The sequence below is a fragment of the Schistocerca serialis genome, chromosome 3, assembly GCF_023864345.2.
Source record: "Schistocerca serialis cubense isolate TAMUIC-IGC-003099 chromosome 3, iqSchSeri2.2, whole genome shotgun sequence".
Taxonomy (NCBI): domain Eukaryota; kingdom Metazoa; phylum Arthropoda; class Insecta; order Orthoptera; family Acrididae; genus Schistocerca; species Schistocerca serialis.
Window position 1 is genome coordinate 11,542,391 of NC_064640.1, and position 17,914 is coordinate 11,560,304.

Sequence of the window (17,914 nt, forward strand, 5' to 3'; positions counted from 1 at the left end):
TTGATTCTCAGCAGCTGAAGGAGGTGAAACTGATTCCAAATTTCTGATCTGCATAAGTTTCTCTTCAGCTGACTCCTTGTGAAGTGAAGAAGGTGTCTAAAGCTCAGCAAGAAATATGCAAGTGAGTCTCCAATATAACCCTGAATCGATGAAGAATTGGACAACACACCACACATTAGATCTTTCAGGCTACATGATTATGTGGAGAGCTTCTTGTACTGTAGCCTATGAAATTAATGAGTTCATACAAGGAAGAAGTTATACAGGTGGACTGCAATTACAATAAGAGTTTAATGGCAAGTAGAAATATTTGTCAACTTTTTGTCAGTGAATTATTGAATGCCTGAATGCTGATACAATGCACATTAAAATTATACTTAAAAGTAACTTTGCTTCCCCCCCCCCCCCCCCCGCCCCTCTCTCCCTCCCTCAAAATTCTGCTGCCCTGTGCAGTTGCACATGTTGCTTGTGCTTAAATACGACCTTGAGTATAAGATTTGCTCTTTTTCATCAGCTGCAAACATAAAAGTGGTGGTGGTGGTGGTGGTGATAGGCCAAGAGAGTCTCTTTGATTAAATGTAAAAATATGCATTGTAAATTGCACTGCTTAGCAACAATATTGTACAACGATGCTTTGAACAATTTTTAACCATACAGGAGAATGTATCACATTTTAAGATCAGCTGTATTAAGTCTATCAACGTAACTGACTTCAGAAGTAGTTTTGGAATGTGTAAGGAAATTTTAACTCAATTTCAGATATAATTTCTAGTATAAACAAATGTATTAGCAGGCCACATGGCATATTCTACAGTGTATCATCCAATCAGTGGACTCCAAAGAGAGAGAGAGAGAGAGAGAGAGAGAGAGAGAGAGAGAGAGAGAGAGAGAGAGAGAGAGTGAGTGTGTGTGTGTGTGTGTTTAAGCAAATAAAAGCAGAAAAAGAAGCCAACATTTACAGAACAAAAGTAAGTGCATCTAAATAGAAATTGTCACCTTATGGAACCTTGCACTGTTGAAGTTAACTGTAAGTGTTGAGGGGAAGAAACATTGAGTAGCACACATGTCTACACAAATGGGTACCCCACCTTTCACTGTTTCTCATTCTTATTAAATTTGAGCACGTCATTTCAAAGTGAAGTCAAAGCTCTTGCTCAGGTATCTTAACTCAAATTACATTCCACAGTAAAAAGGGAGCCATCTTTTCAGTGATTTTTTATTTTATTTTTGCCTCTGTCTTTCTACAGATATGGGAATACAATAACACTCATAACACTCCATGCTTTCCATATTTTTAATGTCATCAAATTTGTCAAACAAGACCAGTGCAGCACGATTGGACGGGCACAGATCTGACGAATTTTTTCGCTCTTCGATTCTTGGGGTTGCTGTGGTGGGGTAGCAGTTCACGTTTGCATATCAGTCTGGGCATTCCAGCTGTGCCTTGCGAGACGGACGGTGCTGGGTGTGCTCCACGCTGCACTCAGTCAGTATTCTTCGAAGCTTACCATACTCTGTGTTCTCGGAGTCAAAGGTGTGGTCTTCCTTGACACTGTGCTCTGCTATTGCCAGTTTCTCTGATGTCCCTGTTGCAGATGCCTGATGTGCTCCTCACAGCATCTCAAAATACAGCACTGTATTTGTCCAATGTTTCGTTGGCCACATTCACAGGCAATGCTGTAAATCTCCAGTACGTTGAGGTTAAATGGGTCTTTCGCAGAGCGGAGCCATTCTTATGTCTTCGGTGGTAGGTGGAAAACAGTTTTATGACGGATTTTCCAAGTTGCCTTGCAATTTTGGCTGAAAGCAGTCCCAAGTACGGAAGGAAAGCGAGTCCTGTATCTTCTTCCTCTTCCTGGTTTGCTGCATCTTTACTCTTCTTCAACGCCCTGCTACTGTGTGCTTCACTGCACCCATTTTTGCACGTGCTTGCAGGTACAGGTCTGTGTGGGTCCTCCTCCTACATACTGGATGGCCTCGTGCATTATCTGTCTTATTCTTTATTAGTGTGGCCGAGAAAGGGGGACATCCACTCTCCTCTATTTCAAATGAGAGCAGTATTTTGATACATACTGTTAAGGTGATCCATAAATGCATCCAGTGCCTGTCTGCCATACCACAAAGTACAGTCAACGTAGCAGAAGTGCTTATGTCTTTGGCAAACAGTTTGAAGGGCCATCACCTCTCAAAGTGTTCCAGGTAGAGATTTGCAATCCCTGGAGCCTATGTGCGTACCGTGGCCCTCCGTCCGTCTTAATAGAACACACTGTTGCAACTGAAGCGTGCAGTTGTCAATGCCTGTTCAAAAGGTTGAGGTAATGTCAAAACTTCTTAGCACATTATCTCATTGTAGCTTTATGTCCTTGACTACAGTGCTCCACAGGTGGTGCAAGAAGTGTTGCCAGATATTTGGCTGTCTGTAATTGTGTGAATTAATGGTGACAAGTATTGGCTGCAGAGGCCTGTTCCTTATTTATTTTGGGCAGTCCATACAGGCATGGTGTTGCTAGTGCCTTGGGATACAGCCACTTCTTCACTGCTTCTGGTTGTTATGCAAATGTTGTTACAAATGAGTCATTTTTTGGAAAAATTTTTTCCTCTTCTTAATATAGATTTTGTGTTGAGATCTTAATTTCTTACAACTTTTAAAAAAATAAATGAATGCTAGGCAGTCACAACTCCACAGAGCACGATTGCCTGTGCAGTTCATGGAGACTTGTGGGGCAGAACAACAATATCCATCTTCATGCTTAAGTTGACTGCTTTTGAGACATGAATGGCAGGAAATGATGCTGTATCCACACAAAAGGCACTTAATTGTGCTGAGCTAAGGACACAGATTCTCACTTCTAGTAATTCTGAAGAGCTGGTTAATACAAACGCATTTTCATTATTGACGCTCTTCATACTGTGCCTTACATGTACCAAACCATCCCCTTCCCACTCATCCTTTAACACTTATATTCACTAACATCAACTTTTAAAAAAATAAATGAATGCTAGGCAGTCACAACTCCACAGAGCACGATTGCCTGTGCAGTTCATGGAGACTTGTGGGGCAGAACAACAATATCCATCTTCATGCTTAAGTTGACTGCTTTTGAGACATGAATGGCAGGAAATGATGCTGTATCCACACAAAAGGCACTTAATTGTGCTGAGCTAAGGACACAGATTCTCACTTCTAGTAATTCTGAAGAGCTGGTTAATACAAACGCATTTTCATTATTGACGCTCTTCATACTGTGCCTTACATGTACCAAACCATCCCCTTCCCACTCATCCTTTAACACTTATATTCACTAACATCAAGTCTCTGCAAGAAACGACACCCTGCTAGAGATTACAATGTCGTGCAATTCAATCCCAATTGGGTAACTGCCAAGCAGTTTTCATTTTTGATCTGCATTACTTAATGCAACCTATATTCTCCGACCAGAAGCTTATCTTTTCTAAAACGCCGAACAGATTTCAGTGTACCTCCTACAATCCAAATCTTCCATATGTAAAATGGTGACAGCTTTTGTACAGGTCCCATCACCGTAAAAGATAAAGAAGAAAATTGTGATACATTAAGTTCCCTGTTACCAATCTGCATCCACTTACATGGTTTTGTTCCCACTGGGTAATTTGGAGCAGTTTTGTTGATCAGTGTTATTGGTACCAGATGGAGTTTTATATGTCTGGGACATGTGGCAGACTGAAACTAGCAGCTACAATGTCTTTACATCCTATGTCACAGACATAACAAAGATACACAACTGTGCTTTAACAAAAATTCTTTGTCAGCTTGTTAAAGTAACAACTTATGCTCTTCACATCGAAACACAGAACATAAAAGCTATGCTAAAATAAGAACATTTCACATTATTAGACATGTCACAAAAAATCACAACGTACATTAATAAAACTAAGTAATACACTGATCAGCCAGATCATTGCGACAGCAGCACCACCTGGTGAGGAATGACTGCTAGTCAGACAGACACACACACACACACACACACACACACACACACACACACACACAGTGCGTGTAATATCAGTGAGCGTGCCGTCCATGTGTAGAATGGGGAAGGTGTGTGATCTATCTGACTATGACTGAGGGCAGATTGTGACGGCCCAGGGGCTCAGCACGAGAATTTCTGAAACTGCACGACTTGTTGGGTGTTCGAAGAGTGTTGTGGTGAGTGTCTTCAACACATGTGAAACCTAGTGAAAACCTGTCTAGATGTCATGGGGTTAGGCAGCCACCCCTCATTACAGATGTTCGGCATTGTATGCTGGGCAGACTGGTAAAACAGGACAGGCAGTGAACTGTGACAGAACTAAGATCAGACTAACACTGGGCAGAGTTTAAGTGTGTGTGAACACACTGTGCAGCGAACATTCCTAGCGATGGGCCTCCGCAGCCGACGAGCCACGAATGTGCCAATGTTAACACCACAACATCGGCAACTACGACTGAAATGGGCACACGACCATCAGTACTGGACATTGGCATGGTGGCAAAGCATTGCACAGTCTAATGAATCCTGATACCATCTTTATCATGCTAATGGAGGGCACAAATCCCTTCCAGATGAACACCTCCTCGACAGCTGTACTGCGGGACGGAGAGAAGATGACAGTGGCTTCATTACATTCTAAAGAAGATTCACGTGGGCATTCATGGGTCCATTGGAGCTTCTGCAAGGCACCTTGATGGCCAAGGAGTATCGTGCACAGGTTGCAGAAACTTACACCCCTTCATGACGATCACGTTTCCCTCTGGCAGTGGCATTTTTCAACAAGATAATGCACCAGTCACAAGACCAGGAGTGTGATGGAGTCATTTGAGGAATACAGTGGTGAGTTCCAATTGATGTGCTGGTCCTCCAACTTGTTAGGTCTGAATTCTATCAAACACATCTGGGCTGTGATTGAAAGTGGCATCAGAGCCCATCTACCCCCTCTCCGGAATTCGTGGGAAATAGGTGACTCGGGTGTGCAGACGTGGTACCAACTCCCTCCAGTGATCTATCAAGGCCTCACTGTTTCCATGCAACAATGCATTGCCAGTGTTATCCATGCCAAAGGTGGACAAACTGGCTATTAGGTAGGTATTCGTAATGTTCCGGCTGATCAGTGTATGTACTGAACAAACAGGACATATGAACTTAATGTGTACCTAACTCATCTACAAGAACTTCCATATAACATTATAATATATAGGAATGTAAATCTTGAAAGCTGTTGAAAGAACACCAATATACTACAACAGCAGTCCATAAATGAGGTAAAATAACATGATAATTAAATGGACACCCTAGCTGCAAACAGGCGTTTATGTACTTCATTGGGGACATGTTGAAAATGTGTGCCCCGACCGGGACTCGAACCCGGGATCTCCTGCTTACATGGTAGACGCTCTATCCATCTGAGCCACCGAGGGCACAGAGGATAGTGCGTCTGCAGGGACTTATCCCTTGCACGCTCCCCGTGGGATCCACATTCCCAACATGTCCACACCACTACATTCGTAGTAAGCAGGAGATCCTGGGTTCGAGTCCCGGTCGGGGCACACATTTTCAACATGTCCTCAATGAAGTACATAAACGCCTGTTTGCAGCTAGGGTGTCCATTTAATTATCATTTCATTTCTAGCAAAGCTGCATGGTCATCCACGGTAACTGTTCTTTCGGGAACAGATACTACCGTCATATATAGTAAAATAACATGGTGAGCAGCAACATTTGTCAACAATTATCTGCAGTAAATGTGTGAGGTAGAATTGCTCCTATGAACATTCATTATATGAAAGATAAAATAATACTAACAATTACCACAACATTCTGCAAATTACTGATGGAGAGGCGAAAAGGAAGGGGTGAAATATACAATGGGGGGCAGGACGGAGATGCAACCATATTCTTCATTAAAAGATGTAAGATATTTATCTAAAATTTACTGTATCATAAAATACTGGACTGATAAATCTGTCTGTTCACTGAAGGTAAGGTGGGCAGTGAGAAGGGGGGAGAAAGAATTACTCAAATAATTTTTTTGTTTGTTTGTAGGCACTTTTCTGCAATACTGATACATACTGAAAGCCTCATGACACAAAATCACAGCACACCACAACAGAAGTCAAAACAAAATGGCACAGTGAATTACTGCAGGATACTCCACTCTTCAATTGGCTGCACTGTAGTGTTTTACCTCTTCTACCAGTGTGCTACGGTATTGTGGCATTGAGATTTCAATGTGTACTAGAACAGAAGACATGCAGCTACAAACAAATATAAAATTAATTTCACTTTTCTCTCTTTTTGAGATGATAATCCCTTGTATATTGGCACAACATACTACATAAATGTTGTTCACTTGCTTGGCCAGTCTTTCGTATGTCTTGGATCTATGAATACCTTACAAATTCATTCCAATGAGACTAGTTGCACAGTGTTGCACACTGGTATTTATTTATTTATTTATTCGTGTCAGTAGGTATTTGGGATCCTAGGTATTCGGGATACGTAGTGTTCTCGTGATGTTTCTTCCCAGGTGATTTTGAGGCTCTAGCTGCCTGCCGGTTTTTAAGATGGAAAGTGCAAGTCTGTGGTTTTCCCTCACTCACTGTGCACACTGGTGACTTTGGTGAATATTATACTATTTCTGTGATCAGTTTCAGAACATGATGTTTTGAGAAGTTGATGTAATTTTATTCTTTTCATAAAAGTTGTTTCTGTAATGAACATTGATAAGCTCACACTTGTTTATTGTTTGTACTTGGGTTGATGACTGCTGACGGTCACAAGCAAACATCACCAACATATTCTCATATTTCAAGGGGGGGGGGGGGGGGAGGGGGGAAGCACACTTTAAAGATATTGGCTCCAGAAATCAATCATGTGCGAAAATTTTGGCTGTAATTCTGATAGTACACATTTACAATCTACTGAAAGTGCAACTTTTAAACCTGAACATGCAATGGATGTTTGCCCCTCACTCCACCCCCACTGCAGCTGCCTAATGCCTGAGTGAGAAGTATTCTATAGTGGAGTGAATTACTGTTTTGACATTGGTAACATGCATTGTTCATTGTGTCAAAGTGCATGATTTCTAACCTGTAGCATGTGCCAGAGATCTCTTTGCTTTGAACATTTTTATGTTGTGATTCACAAACGTAATTTAAATGAATGAAATGAATTAATGTGTCATTAAATAGTAGCATCTCCTTCAAAATCCCGTGAATAGGAATACTCCAGTTGTCACTTCACCATAAAGTACTTTGGACTCAGGCATTAGGCAGCTACAATGGGGCAGAATGAGTGACAAATAACTGGAGCACACAAAAAATTATAAGTTGTACTTTCAGAAGGTTGTAACTGCATACTATCATAATTCCTTGTCAGAGTGTGAATATTTTGCCCAACTTATGCAACACTGTATTATTTCCTTGCTTTTCTTTGTCTTCCTGGGTACAGGTTTGTTTTCATTCTTCACAATGTTGTAGCTAAACCAGTACAAAATAGCCTTAAGGCAAATTGCAACAGTGGAATTTACACCTGTTTTTAACAGCAATTTGCTGAAATACCACATTAACTATGAGGAAGAGAGATTTTTGCTACCTCACAGCGTCCATCCTGGGACACAGCAAATGGCAGCCACCTCTTGGGGCTTACAAGTGTCTGAATCTGTGTTTGTTGTACAATGGGTTTTCCAAACTGGTGGCTGGTCAGCACTACCTGTCATTCATTAGCATGAACTCTGTGGATGCTTCAGAAACAGTTTAGTGTGACAGTGGAACATTGTGTGATAAAGAGAGCAAGGAACTTGAAGTAACTGCATGGTGTGTGAGTGGCAGATACCTTTTTACAAAACCCTCATTGACAAAGTGTGTGTAGGTTGGTGCAAATCAATGATTAGGGGGGCAACCTCTGGGGCATCTGCACAAACCCAGTTGTTTTAGGTTTGCTCAGATATGCAAGGCTTTGACCGAGGCAACATATTTTGTTTTCTGATCAGGTGAACAAAGTGGATTCTATCTACTCATTAAACTAAAGTACTTAGCATACATTTCATTTCAAAATAACAGATTTCTGTTTCTAGAGGCTTGAGTACATCTCTGCCTAGGTCACACTAGAAGCATGTATATCTGTTTGGATTATACAGTTACACAGCTATGTTCTTTGGAGACACAAGGTTAACAATTTTAACATGGATTTACCTGGTAGAGGAGGTATGTGGACTCAACTAATTCAGGTCGTAAAGGATAAAATGCCATATCAGCAGACATACGCTGCCAGTTCCATCGTTCTGGAAGAACGCCATATAATTTCCAAATGGCATAATACAATGCATGTGAACATATGGCTTCTTCCACATCACCATATAACACCTGGAAATCAAAAAACAAAAAGTCTCTGTTAAGACTGTTGTATACAGACACTTTCGGGTCAATGTAAATGGATTGAGACTATATCTAGTTACACAAAATTCTGTGCTTGCTGGTACACATAATTATAAATGTCATAATGGATTGTAGGCCTAGTTCATTTGCTTGTCTTACACCAGGTAAAGGCAGTAATATTATTTGATTATTTCATACAAAAGTAAGAAGCTTTCACATGTCCCTAGTATGCTGAGTCTTGTCATTTGTGGCATACTGACCTCTGACATAGTGCGCTATTTGTACAGTTCACTTGAAGAAGGAAAGGAGATTACGGAAGGAAATTGTTCATTTACTTTAAAAAAAAACTGTCTGGCATTTGCCTGAAGAAAATTACAGAAACGATGGAAAGCCTAACTCTACATGGCTGGACAGGGAAATAAACAGCCATCCTTCCAAATAAGAGTCCTGTATCTTTCCACTTAACCATCTCACTCAGTGGTTTGTGCTAGTTCTTTCTATCTGTATGTGTCTTGGATCACATTTACAATATCTCATTATGTCTTGGAACATGTCAATTGATTTACCCATCTCTGTAAGCTGCACACTGACTGCTTACATGACTGGCCTTCACTGTAATCTTAATCTACATTTAAATTTAGTAACTAGGTTTATTCAAAATTTAATTTGTGGAGTAAAAAAAAAAAAGTTGCTGAAAAAAAAATTTGTTTCAAATGCTTTTGTAACTTTTTTCTCTACCTCTAAATTCACAAGGGAAGCTGTCAACTCTTTCTATGGCTGCATACTGCACTCTCCCCTACACAGAAGCAAGTTTAAGTTGTAAATAATGGACGCCAATTTTGTACTTCTGAAAGCCACCCTTATTTCAAATTGTGGCAGATCCTTAATAACTACCCACCCATGAGAGTAAATGTATTTTGGGGGTTGATTTTAGCACACACAGAAGAAAAATAAATGAAGTAAGAAAGAAAGAGAGAAAGAAGAGAGAAATTGCTTATGTGAGGTTTAAGGAAGTACACCTGGCATCACCCTTAGATACAAAGTAAAAATAGCAGATGTGGTCAAGTGTGGTTTTCGCAGCATATAAATCCACACAACAATTGATGGAAAAATTGTAAGTATGCTTTCACAGCCAAAATCAGCAAGGATGATATTGCATTGTACCGGATGGTTATAATTAAACTTTTCCTATTTAACACATTATAACACGGAAATTAATTACCATACGAGTAGCAAACTTGACAGCATTAATTTCAAGGATATGGGGATGAGAAATAATGCAGAATTTATTCAATTGAAACACTTAGTGTGTTGCTACAGTACATCATACCATTACATACTGGTACCATTACTGCTACAAAAGAGGCTCAATATGGCGCCCATCAGTGTCCAGAAGGGTCTGAAAGCCCAGGATTGCATTCTCCACAGCAGAACAAAGCATGTCCATAGGCATGCTGGCTACCTCTCTTGATATGGTGCACTTCAGATAAGCATATGTGCAAATGTACCTCTGGTAAACCTTGTCCTTCAGGTAGCCCCAGAACCAGAAATCACAGGGAGTGAGATCAAGTGACTGTGGCAGCCAAGCATTTGGAAACGGTTGGCTGATGATTCTATCATTTCCAAATATGTTTCAAAGAAACAGGTGAACCTCATGAGCAATGTGCGGTGGGGCCCCATCCTGCATGAAAACAACAGAGTTCAATGCGTCTCTCTTGTAGGGTGGGTATGACATGCTGGCGAAGCATATGGTAGTAACGTTACGAGTCACATTGCACATCACTGATCATTTAGCACCAACCTGTTCAAAAAAGACTGGGTTAATGATGAAAGTAGCCATGAAGCCACACCGTATGGTGACATGTTCACCATACAGAGGAACTTCATGCACAGTGACTGGAGATGAAGATCCCCACATTCGGCAATTCTGTGTGTTCACCTCACCCATCAGAGAAAAATAAGACCCATCTGTCTACAGGATGGTCCAGGGCCAGCCCTTGTCAACTCCAAACCTTGCGAGAAAGTGGAGAGCAAAGTCAGCATGTCGTCGTGCATCCTGTGGTGCATGCTGCTGTACAATATGGATCTTGTACGGATACCATTTGAGAATGGTTCAAAGCACCTTCCGTACAGTGGACCACGGGATGCTCAACTGTCACGACACAGCACGTGCACTGCCTGATGATCGGGAATTGTGCACAGCATCATCCGCCATAGCACCAGCGATTTCATCAACCACATGTGGTGCAACTGGTCGTTGGCCTCTTCCTGGAGTGAAACCTAATTCTCCAGTTGATTCAAACTTCATCACGCTCCACACAGCATGTGGAGAAAGAGGACCCTTCTGTAATCCTTTCAGCTGGCGACATTCTGTAGATGCAGCTGCAGCATCACTGTTGTTTGATAACAGAGCTTCACCAATAATGCCCTGCTCCTTTTGTCCTACCTCACGTTGACACGTCAACAAGTGCACTGCAACTGGTCAGTTGTGTGAGACTATGAATCACCATGACTTATCACGGTACCTGGGGGCCATAGTTCCCCAGTGAAATATATTTCTAAATCCTCACATTTGTTCTCTAGCCATTCCTACTCACCATTTTGCACTACCTGTCAACTTCATTTTTTAAATATTTGTATTCCCTTATGCCTGTTTTATTTTTAAAGTTTCTCCTTTCATCAATTAAATTAAGTATCTCTGTATTAAATAATTTCATCAATTTCTCTTGTGTTATCTAAGGATTTCCACTAGGCTTTGTCTTTTTATCTATCTGATCCTCTGCTGCCTTCATTATTTCAACTCTTAAAGCTACCCAGTCATCATTTATTGTATTCCTTTCCCCTGCTCTAGTCAACTGATGCCTAATGCTTCCTCTGAAACTCTCAACAACGTCTGGTTCTTTCAACTTATCCAGATCTTATGTCCTTAATTTCCTACCTTTTTCTCAACTTCTTCAGTTTAAATCTACAGTTCATATAAAAAAAGTGGCCAAATTCCAAATCAGACCCTCGAAGTGTCATACAATTTAAAATCTGGTTCCTAAATATCTGTTGTATGATTACATAATCAATCTGAAACCTTTCAGTGTCTCCAGGTCTCTTCCACATATACAATCCTCGATTCTTAAACCCAGTGTTAATGATGATTAAATTATGCTCTGTGCAAAATTCTACCAGGTGGCTTCCTCTTTCATTTCTTTTCCCCAGTCCACATTCACCTACTATTTTTCCATCTCTTCCTTTTCCTCCTATCTAATGCCAGTCCTATAACACAATTAAAATTTTGTCTCTCTAAACTAGCTGGATAATTTCTTTTATCTCATCATATATTTTCTCAATTTCTTCATCATCTGTGGAGCTAGCTGGCATATAAACTTTTACTACTGTGGTAGGCATGGGTTTAATGCCTATCTGTGCTATGATAATGCATTCACTGTGCCGTTCATAGTAGCTTACCTGCATTCCTATTTTCTTATTCATTATTAAACCCACTCCTGCATTACCACTATCTGACTTCATATTTATAGCCCTGTATTCACCTGACTGGAAGTCCTGTTCCTCCTGCCACTAAACTTCACTAATTCCCACTACATCTAACTTCAACCCATGTACTTTCCTTTTTAAATTTTCTAACCTACCTGCTCGATTTAGGGATCAACATTCGATGTTCAAATCTGTCAACTGTCAGTTTATTTTCTTCTGATGACGACATCCTCCTGAGTAGTCCCTGCCCAGAGATCTGAAGGGGGGCTATTTTACCTTCAGAATATTTTACCCAAGGGGATGCCATTATCATTTGGTCATACAGTAGTAGAGCTGCATGCCCTCAGGAAAAATTATGGCTATATCTTCCCCTTGCTTTCAGCTGTTCACAGTACCAGCATAGCAAGGCCATTTTGGTTGATATTACATGACCAGATCAGTCAAATGACCAGACTGTTGCCCCACAATTACTGAAAAGACTGCTGCCCCTCTTCAGGAACCATATGTTTGCTATCTATTGCTGAGGCACACAAGCCACCCCACTGATAAGGTCCACAGCTCATGGGGAAGCATATTACATTACTGAATGAAAATGTTAAAAATATGCCAACTTATTGATTTCTTTCTTCCAAACTAACTGGAAACTACAAAGGTCATTCTTCCTTTGGAAGAAAGTTGTGTTTTAAGAGTGAACGATTAGTGTAAATGACAGTGACAAATGATCATAGTGTGGGCGTGTAATTTTTTTGTCATTTATGATCCAAGAGAGACTTGAGGCCTATATCCTGAGCCAGCACAGAGTCTATACCTTTGGAAGACTATTATGGAGTCTGCCTGGCATAATATCTCCACATCAAACAACCGATATATGTCACTCGTGACACGTGTCTTGAATTCACATAACAATGTCATGATGGTTGAGATTTAAACTTGGATACTGGCACACAATGTGGCTATGAGAAACTGAACACTATCACTTTTTCCTCTTCTGGGCAGCCATCTAGTGGAAACACAGCTAACAGCAATGGCATTTTAATAAGTTCTCTCCAGCTTTAGCACTATCACATTACTGTGCATTAGCAACCCTGGATACAGACGTGTGTGAATGGACAGTATGAAACTATCACCGTTCTAATGAACCATAACAAAAACACTTTACAGTACACAGTGAGTTATAAGGTCAGATCTTGTGAGATACAATGTTCATTCCATACAACCATAATGAGATCAAGGATGTGAATATGTCATAAAAACAAAAATACATAATTAATATTTACAAAAAAACTAATATAGTAACATTTCTTCCACATACATTGAGACGTTGGTCAAAGGTGTAGGTGTGTGTGTGTGTGGGGGGGGGGGGGGGGGGCAATCTTTTTAAATACATTTATTTGTTTACATGTTATTAAAAAGGCTATTGCAGTCAACCATGTTCAATAACAAGAACAATTTGAAAGGCTGACTTACATAGATCGCATTACTGAAGCTGTGCCAAAGTCATGTGTTACATAGTGTTTATGTGAGACATAGTTAATAATACCTACATCAGTTGGTTCTGCTAAGAAATTCATCAATGAAGTGGAAGGAGTATGCCACCAATAAATACATTATGCTTCTTTTAAAATGTCCTTTATTAGTAGCTAAAACATTTTACGGTTGCTGGAAACTCATTCAAAATGTGTGTTCCTGAATAATGAACACTGTTCAGAACAAAGTCAGGACTTCCTGTGTTTGTGAAGACTGATGGTCTTGCCTGCACTGATTCCGTGAACTGGGCAGTTGGTCTGAATGAGGGATAACTACTTATGACTGACTTTAAGGAATTAATACACCAAGTCATATTAATCAATATAATCATTTTTTAAAAGTTGGATTCTGAAACACTTCTCGAATTTTTACCACACACAATTTGCATTAGATTTTTCTGGCCCCGGATAACTTCAAATCTGCTTTAGATGTTACCCCAAAATGGAATGAAAATAAGCAAAGTATGTCAGCTTTTGTTTTTAATTTTTACATCACCTAATTCGTACAACATTCATAGTACAAACAAATACAGTCTATAGTGTCTCTCTCTCTCTCTCTCTCTCTCTCTGAGAGAGAGAGAGAGAGAGAGAGAGAGAGAGAGAGAGAGAGAGAGAGAGAGACACTATAGACTGTATTTGTTTGTACTATGAATGTTGTACGAATTAGGTGATGTAAAAATTAAAAACAAAAGCTGACATACTTTGCTTATTTTCATTCCATTTTGGGGTAACATCTAAAGCAGATTTGAAGTTATCCGGGGCCAGAAAAATCTAATGCAAATTGTGTGTGGTAAAAATTCGAGAAGTGTTTCAGAATCCAACTTTTAAAAAATGATTATATTGATTAATATGACTTGGTGTATTAATTCCTTAAAGTCAGTCATAAGTAGTTATCCCTCATTCAGACCAACTGCCCAGTTCACGGAATCAGTGCAGGCAAGACCATCAGTCTTCACAAACACAGGAAGTCCTGACTTTGTTCTCTGAGAGAGAGAGAGAGAGAGAGAGAGAGAGAGAGAGAGAGAGAGAGAGAGAGAGAGAGAGTTATGGGTGCTCAATGGTGAGGTTATCAACACCCTTAAAAAAATCTGTAGAAACAAATTTAATTAAAAATTTAATTAAAACCTCGAAAATGTTATAAAATAAATAACAGTAAACTTTAAATAAAATTGCACACACACTCTTCCAACCTCACTCACTACCACCCATGCAGTCACATTATCTCATACCCCTTATTGTGTGTGTGTGTGTATACAAACATACACACAAAATTCTAGCTTTCGCAACCAACGGTTGCTTCGTCAGGAAAGAGGGAAGGAGAGGGAAAGACGAAAGGATGTGGGTTTTAAGGGAGAGGGTAAGGAGTCATTCCAATCCCGGGAGCGGAAAGACTTACCTTAGGGGGAAAAAAGGACGGGTATACACTCGCACACACACACATATCCATCCGCACATACGCAGACACAAGCAGACATTTGTAAAGGCCTTGTGTCTGTGTATGTGCGGATGGATATGTGTGTGAGTGTGTGCGTGAGTGTATACCCGTCCTTTTTTCCCCCTAAAGTAAGTCTTTCCGCTCCCGGGATTGGAATGACTCCTTACCCTCTCCCTTAAAACCCACATCCTTTCGTCTTTCCCTCTCCTTCCCTCTTTCCTGACGAAGTAACCGTTGGTTGCGAAAGCTAGAATTTTGTGTGTATGTTTGTGTGTCTCTCGACCTGCCAGCGCTTTTGTTTGGTAAGTCTCATCATCTTTGTTTTTAGATATATTTTTCCCACGTGGAATGTTTCCCTCTATTATATACGAGGGCCGTTCAGAAAGTAACCTCCGGTTGATTTAAAAAAATACACCAAGTTAAATAAAAATATTTTAATATATACATCTTACAACTACATCTTTGCACTATTTTTCTACATAGTCTCCATAGCGATTGAGGCACTTATCGTATCTCTTCACAAGCTTTGAAATTCCTTCTGCATAAAAATCACCCGCTTGTGCCTGGAGCCAGCCTGTGACCGCATCTTTGAGCTCTTCGTCGTCATCAAACCGCTGTGACCCGAGCCATTTCTTCAAATGCATGAAGAGGTGATAATCACTTGGCACCAGGTCTGGGCTGTAAGGTGGATGGTTGATAACGTCCCACTTGAAGGACTCAAGAAGGGCCGTTGTTCTGCGAGCAGAGTGAGGACGGGCGTTATCGTGCAAAAAAACGATACCGGAAGTCAGCATACCACGGTGTTTGTTCTGTATAGCCCGTCGTAACTTTTTTATTGTTTCACAGTACACGTCTTTATTAATGGTCGTACCACGTTCCATGAATTCAACCAACAACACCCCTTTGGCATCCCAAAACACCGTTGCCATCAGTTTTCTGGCAGAAAAATCTTGCGAGGCTTTTCTTGGTTTGGTAGGCGAATTTGAATGTGCCCACATCTTTGATTGTTCTTTTGTCTCAGGGTTCACGTACTTAATCCAGGTTTCGTCACCGGTCATGATTCTGTTTAACAATGGTTCTCCTTCGTCCTCATAACGTGACAGAAAGTCTAATGCAGAGGCCATTCTTTGAGTTTTGTGGTGGTCGGTAAGAATTTTGGGCACCCATCGTGCACAGAACTTACGGTAACCCAATCTTGCTGTCACTATCTCGTACAAGAGAGTCTTAGAAATCTGTGGAAAACCAGTAGACAACTCCGACATTGAGAAACGTCGATTTTCACGAACTTTTGCATCAACTGTCTGAACGAGTTCGTCAGTCACCAATGATGGTCTACCACTCCTCTCTTCATCATGAACGTTTTCTCGTCCACTTTTAAATAAACGTACCCATCCACGGACAACTCCTTCACTCGTAACTCTTGGTCCGTACACGGCACAAAGCTCACGATGAATAGCTGCTGCAGAATATCCTTTGGCTGTAAAAAACCTTATGACAGCACGCACTTCACATTTGGCAGGGTTTTCTATTGCAGCACACATTTCACACTGCCACAAAAACTAAACTAGCCCAGGTACGACGTTCACTCGACCACGGCTTGATGCCGACTGACCTGTTGAGTGCGTGAATGCACAGATGGCGTCGCTACTCCCCCAACAACCCGCACTGTGACCAATCGGAGGTTACTTTCTGAACCGCCCTCGTATATAACCATGGATGATCCAGTCACCCTCGTAACACACTAAAAACTTCTCCCTAAAATTTTAAAGAATATGTTGGTCATTTCACAGAACCATAAATGATTATGATTATGGGTTCAAAGGGACTGAACAGTATTTTAACAGTCTCTCGTTTGACTAGAAATTCAAATAATATAAGAAAAGGAGAACTGTCAGCTCCAGTGTCTGTGATCTTGTGCCCATGGTTGAAGTTATGCATGAAAGTAGTTTAAGTCAGATAGTTAGAAGTGGGATAAAATCCAGGCATCTGCAAACTGTAGTCGGTTGCTGAAGGATACACCAAGATTGGTCATCCTCATAGTCAGTACAACTAAAATGGTGTGAGAAAATGAAGACTAACAACCAGACAGTTAATTAGCTCAAAAAGTACGATAAATAAAATATGTGCATAAAAATCTAAAACTGCATTGCAGTGCAGTGGGGAAAGTAGCTTGGGACCACTATGGACACACACCAAAGCAAGAGGTACAAGCCAACGTCATTCCCCGACACAAAAAGTTGAGGTGCATTAAATTTTGTTATGAAATCTACTTTCTCTCACAAAATGCACGACTTCAGTAGCTGTGATCATTCACAAGTATTTTGGTTAGGGAAGTAGACAGGTTGATGACTCATCTCAGGCCAACCAGCAGGGCACACACTGTGAGAATATGAGCTGTTCCGACACAGCTACATCAGGGAGGGGGGATTGTTCTTGACATAAAAGGAACTTGGAGGAAAGTTTGATGTGGCTCATACATTGTCATCACAGTGAGATGGCATCCTTCCAAGAGGCTTGGAGAGGAGTAGGCCACACCTTGCTGGTCCCAATTTAATGTCCTAGTTGCAGTCGTAGGTCTGTGCCTCATACTCTGAGTTCAAGTTCATCTCCTGTGGTTGCTTCTTTAGCTAACTTGTCAGTAGTTCATTTCCCGAAATACCCATGTAGTTTGATGTCCAAATGAATGTTATGGTGGTTCCAGAGCTGTAGAGATAAACTAGCAGGTCTTGGATGTTAGCAACCAGAAAGTTTCTGGGTAGTGTGACATACCAAGTTGGGATCTTTCTACTTCCTCTCTTGTATTGCCATCTGCCTCCTTAAATTCATTTTATTTTCATTTTTGCCTGATTACCATTAACATGAATGAGTATAATCTGCATTTCCATAAAAGAAAAATGTGGCCCTCAGTTTTAAAGAATATAACACCAGGTCTAATTTTGTGTATGTAATTAATTTCCTAATTTATTATTTTACTACAAATCATTACAGGGGAAATCAGTAATTATTTCATGACAGATTATTGTTGAGTTATAAAGAAACATAAATTCTGTTTTAGTTACAGACATTTGGAAGAAGAAC

General features: G+C 40.5%; 1 protein-coding gene and 1 non-coding gene across 3 annotated transcripts in view; both read right to left on the reverse strand.

Annotated features, from left to right (window-relative positions):
- Positions 1–17,914, reverse strand: part of LOC126469670 (ER degradation-enhancing alpha-mannosidase-like protein 1) — a 201,057-nt gene that overhangs the window by 29,694 nt on the left and 153,449 nt on the right. For both annotated transcript variants that reach the window (XM_050096819.1, XM_050096820.1), the window contains exon 7: positions 8,210–8,380. In XM_050096819.1, coding sequence (XP_049952776.1) covers positions 8,210–8,380 — 171 coding nt within the window. The remainder of the gene's footprint in view (positions 1–8,209; positions 8,381–17,914) is intronic.
- Positions 5,361–5,435, reverse strand: Trnat-ugu (transfer RNA threonine (anticodon UGU)). Its single transcript has one exon. It is a non-coding gene; the product is annotated as a tRNA-Thr (tRNA).